Source organism: Durio zibethinus, chromosome 27 (genome assembly GCF_047325235.1).
Source record: "Durio zibethinus cultivar Kanyao isolate XHJ-2024 chromosome 27, ASM4732523v1, whole genome shotgun sequence".
NCBI lineage: Eukaryota > Viridiplantae > Streptophyta > Magnoliopsida > Malvales > Malvaceae > Durio > Durio zibethinus.
This window is the reverse complement of record NC_143188.1, coordinates 14096224-14105377: the sequence shown is the minus strand read 5'-3', so window position 1 is coordinate 14105377 and position 9154 is coordinate 14096224. Positions and strand designations below refer to the sequence as shown.

The following is a 9154-nucleotide window of genomic DNA, read 5'->3' as shown; positions in this document are numbered from 1 at the left end:
ATATTTCCTAAACATTATTCTAATGCCTTTTTACAAACTTCCTAGCTTGTTGGTAATGATCTTGTGCCTCAATGACATTCCTCTAACTTGATTTTCAACTAGTGAGTAGATTCATAATGAATCGATGTAGACTTTGATTGCATTTGACCTTTCATGGATGTAGGTATGAGATTTGATTTATCAATAACTGATATGTGGTAAATATTTCCTATATGAGAATGATGCAAATGCATAATTAAATATGAAAATGAAAATGATGTATAAAGCTAAAAAGATAATATGATGATGCAAACACTATAATAATTGAAATGATGTAAATGCACAATGTCAAACAAATAAAAATGGTTAGCTAATCAATATATCACACAAATAATTTCTCCTTGTATCCCAATTTCAGGTTACATCTATCAATGGATAGGAATGGCTCTAGCTTAAGGCTGGCCTCTTAAGTGTAAATTATATGCAAGGCTAAGTGATTTGGACCACTAAAAGTTCTCAAATTGATCCTTACATCATTTTTCATCACAGACTAGTAAGGCTTCCAATTCTCACCCATCATAAGCTACTAATGGAAAAGATTCAATTTGAGTGAGAGTATTTTATTAGTCATTGCAGAGATTATCATTTCACAAGAGCGTAGGTACTTTACTCCCTTCTAAGAAGGATAGAGCTTGGGTATAGAACTCATGTAATGCAAATGAATATGATAGTGTGTGTGAAGGATCATAAAATTATCAAACCTTCATAAATAAAAGACAAAAAAGAAAAAAGGTTAGTAAATAAATAATGCAATCATTATAATTTAAAACCATTAGCTCAAAGGATAGGATAAATTTAAAATATTATGAATTGACTCTCTATTAGTCTCTACTAAAGTCACCAAATTGTCATAATGTATAGATCTGTAAATTTATCGCCAGGCACAACTTAAAGAGTCACCACCAATCTTTTTTATTTAGGTACGATTGGCTACTTAATGAATCTATCATTTTAAAGAGCTCCTACACTTGACTAAAAGTCCCTAAAGATTAAGTTTTGATCTATTAATCAAAACAAGATTTGAAAATTTAGTTATATATAGGGAAGATTATAATACCCACACATGCCCATCCAAAGGACAATACCATTTTATTTTAAATTATCCTAAAGTCTTGATTCTAATTGTCTTCTATTAACATTTAAATATTGAAAATAACTTTTAAGATTCTTTATCAATTTGGTAAAATTTTTAAAAATACTTTTTCACCTTGAGAGTATTCAAGAATCTTATTTGTTTTCTTGAAGAGGCTCTGTCATTGGAAAGCTTAACCAGTTTTTATTAAACTTTTGTTTTATTGAAAGTATATCTAATCTTTCTACCATTTGGGCTAAAATTAAAAATATTTTCTCACCCAAAAATATCTTAGATAATCATCCATTTGTGATCACTAAGAATTTCATCCTTCAAATTTATTTTTATTTTACAAGTTTTATTTCTAAATTTTTCACCATATGGGTCTATTTAGAAAATTGTCTTTATCTATTTCTAAAATTTTCTCCATTTAGGTTTATTTAGAAAATTTTCTCATTAGTTTCTTAATCTTTGAAAGGAAAATAATATGATAATTTATTTTTTGAAGTCCCATTTAAATTTAACCATCATTAGGGATAAATTTGGAAAAAATCTTCCACCTAGAAATCTTATGAAAATTTGACCATTTATGATTTTTAAGATTTCATTCTTCGATAATTTTCAAATATTTTCACCAAAAATTTTAAGTTATATTTTTAATATTTTTTAATTTTTTAATTATTATTTGAAAAAGAATACAATTACTTTTATTGAAATTTTATTCAAATTATTCTATAATTTGGGTTAAATTTAGAGAAATTTCTCACCTAAAGATTTCTTAGAATATTTACTATTTGAAATTTTTAAGAAACTCACATTGAATAATTATTATTCATTCCCAAAAATTTATTAAACTTGTTTTATTTTTTAAAAAAAACTTTCTAATTTTTCCTAAAAATTATACTTAAATAGTCAAATAAATAAAATATACAAATAAACAATTAATTAATTAATTAATTAATTAATTATGATAAAATACAAAGATAACTAGAACTTAAGAAAAAAAATAAGTAAAAGGTAAATACAAAAAATTGAGTCACAATTTATTTCAAAGCATCGTGGATGTTTATAATTGCGTTTCTTCTCAACTTTTTTCCCTCACACAGAACTCTCAAAACAAATTTTTAATTATCTAAATCCAAAACACTATAAAAAATTATAAAAAAAAATCTCAATTTTTCTACTTTATTTTACTTTTTCTCTCTTGATTTTTCTAATTGATTCTTCATTGTATCTAATTGATTGTAATGAGGTCTTTTTATAGGCCTCTAATCCAAATCACAATAGGAAAATGTTTTTGTGGTTTCTATCTCCTAATCAAAATAAATTTTAGATTTTTAATCCAAGTTCACCTCTCAAATCAACACATACTCTTTTTTAATTAGAATACTAAACTTCAAATCGAATCAAACTTTTTTCTTTTTCTTTAAAAAAAAATCATAAATCAATTAATTAACAAAATAAATAATCTTAAACTCAATAAAATACTACAATCCTAAAAATAAATTTAAAAAATACCCCAAACTAAATGAAGTGTCTACACTCTTCATGTTTTTTCCTTCTCAAAACATATTTGTCTACTCCCATTGTTCATATCCAAAAATGAAAAAGTTCATATCAACTTAAAATCTTATTCTTGTGAATTATATGAAATAAATCTATATTTTATCTTTTAAATTAGTTGGCGATCCTTTGAATTGTGCGCAGGCTATATTATCATTAACATAAAGATGCTATTATTATTTTATTTATAAAAAAGAATAATATTATATATTTTATCCGATAATATGAAAATTTTACTCTTTTCAAAGGATGTAAAGGTAATAAATAAAAAATTCATAAGTAATGTCATAATTATTGAAGTACTCGGAACGATTGAATTATATCGAACATCATATTTTACTTATGAAATATTTATTTTTTTTACTCATCAAAAAGGCCCTAATTAATTTTAATGATTTAATTATATCTAGTTGAATTATTATTATTATTTTTTGTATCCTGCTCTTGGATTTTCATGCTTGTGAGTTGTTATGGTATTATGCCCGTGAGGCTTTGTTTTAATTATGGAATTATAAAGTTTTAGAATCAAGTTTCATTCTAATGTATATTAATTTATTCAGTTATATACTAATTAATAAATGGGTTAATAACATTTGTAGTTTTTAAATTTTGGTCTAAATTTATTTTTAATTGTAATTTCATAAAAAAAATATTATTCCTCTATTACATTGAGCAATGAACATTCCGATTTAACTAAGGGCTACTGCATACAAAGCCACTCTTGGGATGATGCGAGTGATCAAGACCTCCTTAAATTGCTTATTGTTGATCCACTTGAGATTGTTTCAATCTTTTTAATGAAATTTCATTTTATTTTTATTTTTTTACAAAAAAATTGTAAAAGAGATATAAGATAGAATTATAAATACTAAAATTTAAATCTTAAACTTATTAAATATCATCTTATAAGAAAAGCTGCATGAATCAAATTAAGCTTTAGATTCAATTTTACATGAACTTTGACTCTAATAAGCAATTACATTAGAAATGATTGCTACGACGTCCACACTATAGCTAGAAAGTGAAAAACAATGGCATCCTTCCATGCTCCTACACACTTTAATCTCCAGGTTTTGACAAGTCGTTATTCCAAGCAGGTTCTGCTGTGCAACCAATACCATTTTTCTTTTTTGGTAAATACTAAAAGTGTTCCAAAAAAAATTAACCAAATAGCTAGGCAATGGATTTTAATGAACCAAATCATGGAATCCTCTTGCCTTTTTATATCTTCAATCCTATCGGTCTCATTCCAATCATCTTGCCTTCGTTATTACTTTAATCTTTACTCGATCAATAAATTTCACTATTACAAAATATAATATCTTTGCATTTATTGGTTAGTACGCAGTAATTTTCTCTTTAAAATACTTTATTCTAATCTTTATTCCATAAAGACGAATATAATTCTTCTTAGATTATGTAAATCATGTTGAATATAATTATTTTTTTATTTTTATTTTAGGCTGTAATTAATTAAAAAAATTGAATACATACCTTGAGTTGGTATGTATATTACTATACATATTTGATGAAAATAAAACTAATTGATATACTAAACTTGACAAGTTTTTAAAAAGGTAAGCTACAGTGTAAGAATAAAAGTTTGAGTCTTAGATTTATCAGATATTGTTGGGCTAAAAGCCTCCAATCCAATCACACCAGCAGAAGCAAAATCAAATAATAAATCAAACACACAAGAGACAACAATTTAAAGTGGTTCGGTCCAACTGACCTACATCCACGGATGAGAAACAAGATCCACTAGTTGTAGAGAATTACAAACATACATCAAATCATCAATCTCACTCAACAATCAATACTCATAAGACACTCTCAATCTCCTCTAGTCCTATAGAGTATTTTCAACCCAAACAAACACAAACCCAAACCCTTTTGTACTCTTTCAATATAACCAAACACATACCCATATGCTCCCATACATCATACCTATGTGGACCCTCTCAGTCTCCTCTAGTCCACTCACAAATAAACATACACACCCATAAGACATAGAGCCCCAATACTCCTATAAGGTGTCTATCCCACAAAACCCTACAACTCTCTTACATCTTTTTTCTCATACCTAACCCTGTAGAGACTTCACCTATTTATAACCATACAAACTTGCCCATTAAGAATCCCTCTCCTCTTAGAATTCTTTTCCTGTAAGTCAAACTTGCCTATTAAGAATCCCTTTCCTTTTAGAATTCTTTTTTTGCAAGTCAAACTTACCTATTAAGAATCCTCTTTCTCTTGGAATTCTTCTTTTGCAAGTCTTCTTATCCATCAAGCAATATATGACAAATCTTAAATAAATCTCTAACAAATCTCAAACAAATCTCTTATGGGATTTGAGTCAATATTCCCAACAATCTCCACCTTGACTCAAATTCCATCAATCATCTGTCTTCATGCTAGACATGCTTGGCTCCACCTGCAATGGAAGTCTTACAATCATCTTCTCTTCTCTTGTGTCTTCACGCTTTATACAAACCAATCTTTAATCTTCAAAACTCGAACTCGAACTCTTCCTTTTCCCATATCTCAAACTGTCAACTATTCTCATGTCTCGAACTATCGGCTCTTTCCACATCTTAAATCTTCAACTCTTCTCACGTTTCGAACCTTCAGCTCTGATACCACTTGTTGGGAAACACCACAGCTCTGATACCATTTGTTGGGCTAAAAGCCTCCAATCCAATCACACCAGCGGAAGCAAAATCAAATAATAAATCAAACACACAAGAGACAACAATTTAACGTAGTTCGGTCCAACTAACCTATATCCACGGATGAGAAACAAGATCCACTAGTTGTAGAGAATTACAAACATACATCAAATCATCAACCTCACTCAACAATCAATACTCATAAGACACTATCAATCTCCTCTAGTCCTATAGAGTATTTTCAACCCAAACAAACACAAACCCAAACCCTTGTGCACTCTTTCAACATAACCAAACACATACCCATATGCTCCCATACATCATACCTATGTGGACCCTCTCAGTCTTCTTTAGTCCACTCACAAATAAATATACACACCCATAAGACGTAGAGCCCCAATACTCCTATGGGGTATCTATCCCACAAAACCCTACAACTCTCTTACATCTTTTTTCTCATACCTAACCCTGTAGAGACTTTACCTATTTATAACCATACAAACTTGCCCATTAAGAATCCCTCTCCTTTTAGAATTCTTCTCCTGTAAGTCAAACTTGCCTATTAAGAATCCCTTTCCTTTTAGAATTCTTCTCTTGTAAGTCAAACTTACCTATTAAAAATCTTCTTTCTCTTGGAATTCTTCTTTTGCAAGTCTTCTTGTCCATCAAGCAATATCTAACAAATCTCAAACAAATCTCAAACAAATCTCTTATGGGATTTGAGTCAATATTCCCAACAGATATCATATATGAACTGATTGAATTATCCTGTGAGTGAAGAAGTATTACTACCTTTCCAGCAAAAAAAGAAAAGCCTATAGTGATTCATTCTAAACAAATTACAAGCACAAACAAAAGAGAATTAGAGTGAGTAGAAGAAAACGCGAGATTTTTTTTTTTTTTTTGGTTAAGCGACATAAATTTTTGGATTTTTCTGAGTATAATTTTTTTTTTTTTTGGATAAATCTGTATTATTTCATGAATTTGGTCTTGACTATCACTGTTTCAAAAAGATAAAGCATACAAATTTAAATGCCAAACTTGTTACTTTAATAAAGTATAAAGAAGATTGGATCAATCTAAAGTTAAAGCAAGCTACTATCTTCGGGGTAGTGTAAGGCATGTAGAAACAGAGAAACCTAACTCACCATTTCTTCTATCCTTTCGTCCTTTGTTTCTTCAGGCAACCCCGGCCAAATTTCCTTTAACTGTCGTTGTATTACCTCCTTTGAACCGTTAAGGTAGCTGGTAGAATTTGATGGCGAGCGACCAGAGGAAACTGGAGGAAGTGAGAATTCCTATGCCTGAGATAGAGCAAGCGGATTTCGTGAGAGAACAGATGATGAAATTAAAATCAGTATTGCTTGAATTACAAAACCGGGAAAGAGTTTTATCTCAAATAACCAAACCGTTAATACAAAGAGTTACACCTCGCCTAGTTGGCGTTATCAAGGAGAACTTTAAGAAATATTTTGAACCGAGGATGGCAGCCTTCGGCCCTTTGAATCATGGCGACCCGAAGTTCGATCGGGGAGAAAGAACGAAACTTTTATTGGCAGCTCACTTCGTAAAGAAGAACAAAACGACTGAAGATGCTCTATTTCACAAAATTAAGGAAGAGATAGAGGATCTTAGGAAGTATTATAATCAGGAGGACATAAAAGACTACGATAGCGATAAGCTAGCTTGGATGTTCTTCGTGGACGGTTGTGCAGTGCTGTATATCGCATATTACTTTTTAAGCGGTAAGTATGAGAAGTTATTCACTTCAGATATCCTAGATCTCATGGCATTTGGGAAACTTGATTTATTCTTGCTAGAAAACCAACTTCCTTACAGAGTCCTCAAGATATTGATTGGCTCATCTTTAAGTCCCCCATTGTGGGAACTATCAATCAAAGAATTCATAAATGATAACCTTACGACAAATATTCCAAGTGAGACGGTGAGCCAATGGCTGGATAAACAAGAAGCAAAACGGCAAGATTACGCTCACCTTCTGGACGGGTTGAGGACAGAATTACTGACAGGAATAGTACAACAGAAAAGTTGGGGCGTGATTGGCAGGTTTCTTCTTTGGAGTGGAAACAAGGCAAAACATAGAAGGCTATTTGGAAGCATCATGGATCTTAAAGAATCAGGAATTCAAGTGAGCCCGAACATGACATGCAACCTTCAAAATATTTCCTTCCATTGCAACATTCAGGGAAGCCTAAAGATGCCGGGCCTTGTGTTGGATCAGTCAACAGCCTCCATGTTCATGAACTTGGTAGCTTTAGAAAAGTGTCAAGATTTTGATAATGATCATGCTGTCACCTCTTACTTATGCTTCATTTCTTCTCTCATTCAAACACCAGAAGATGTTAAGGAGTTGCGGGCTACAGGTACCCTTCACAGTTACTTGGGCAGTGATGAAGAAGTGGTTGATTTTTTCCGTGGGATAAGCAGGAACTTGGCGCCAAATATATTCTTATATTATGATGTTATAGACGATATCCAAAGGTATTGCAACTCGTGGTTAATGCGTATCTCTTCCGATTATTCTAGTAGAAAATGGAGGATTCTTGGTTTTTGGGGCGCCGTAGCAGGACTTCTTCTCACTTTTATTCAGACTTATTTCACCATCATTCCATGGAAGTAGACATTCCTAATATTTAATTAGTTGGTATGTGTGTTCAAATTCAATTATAGAATTATGAACTCGGAAAATGTATGCTTTCATCATTTCAAAATGTTTGAAAATATGTTTTTACAGCACTCTTTAACTTTGTTGTGGCAGATTGGTATGGATTTGATTTGATGTTTGATTGGATAAATTAAATAAATATATGGTTAACGTTTGCTTTTATTTATTTTTACTGTCTTTTTATTTACTTTTTTTGCTTCTTTAAAAGTTCTTAAAAAAAAAAAAAACATTAAATATAGAATAGAAAGTCAAAATATAATAATTGATTAAAACGAGTAAAGAAACTAAAATGTGATGCCAACTTTTTAACATAAACTTTTTATATAAAATAATTAAATTCGTTTATTATGCTCTTCAAAAGAATAATTCAGAATTAATTGTTTTCTTTTTGCCACTATTCAAAATTAATTATTAACTAGAATGTATACTGCTCCAGTAATTTTTTTATTTATTTTAGAATATTTAAATTAAGTGATAAAAAATATATATCTATATATAATAACTTTTTTCATATATATTAATTTAATAACATTTTTTAATGAATAAAGCTTTTTGTATTCATTTAACAACTAAAACTGAGTACTCTCACAAAACATATTTATTTAATCTAACGTATTATTTATCATTTTCATTTTAAACATTCAGATGTTAATGTTTATTGAACTCCCATGAATTCATAATTAATACTTACTAAATAGTATGGAAGCGACTTGTTATTGGTAATCATATTTTCAAACGACCATGATTCATAATTTGTATTTAAATATAATAATTATTATTTAAAATTAAATAAAATATAAATATTCACATGCAAAAAAAATGTGATGGTAATAAGTAAAACCAAATTAAATTAAACACATAATGTTTAATTATTTTATATAAATTTAATTAGTTATGAATAAAAGTTCTTTTGTAAACATAATTTACAAGAGTAAATTTAAGTGGCTAATAAAGTTGGTAAGCTATACACTATTAACTTATATTAACTTATATTAACTTAACCCACACAAACCAAGACAATTTAATCTTTTTTTATTGGTACATTATGTCAACATTTATGACAAAGAGATAAAACTCTTAAGACAAAGTTTAAGTCCTAACAGAATTTAAATTATATTAGCATAA

The 9154-nt window shown here is 29.4% G+C and overlaps 1 protein-coding gene across 1 annotated transcript; it reads left to right on the top strand.

Moving 5' to 3' along the window:
- The first annotated feature begins 4303 nt into the window (after positions 1–4303).
- LOC149510980 (UPF0481 protein At3g47200-like) lies at positions 4304–8296 on the top strand. Its single transcript, XM_089756513.1, has 2 exons — positions 4304–7088; positions 7164–8296. The coding sequence occupies exons 1-2, from the start codon at positions 6602–6604 to the stop codon at positions 7982–7984; spliced, it is 1308 nt and encodes a 435-aa protein (XP_089612639.1). The 5' UTR covers positions 4304–6601; the 3' UTR covers positions 7985–8296.
- The last annotated feature ends 858 nt before the right edge of the window (positions 8297–9154 follow it).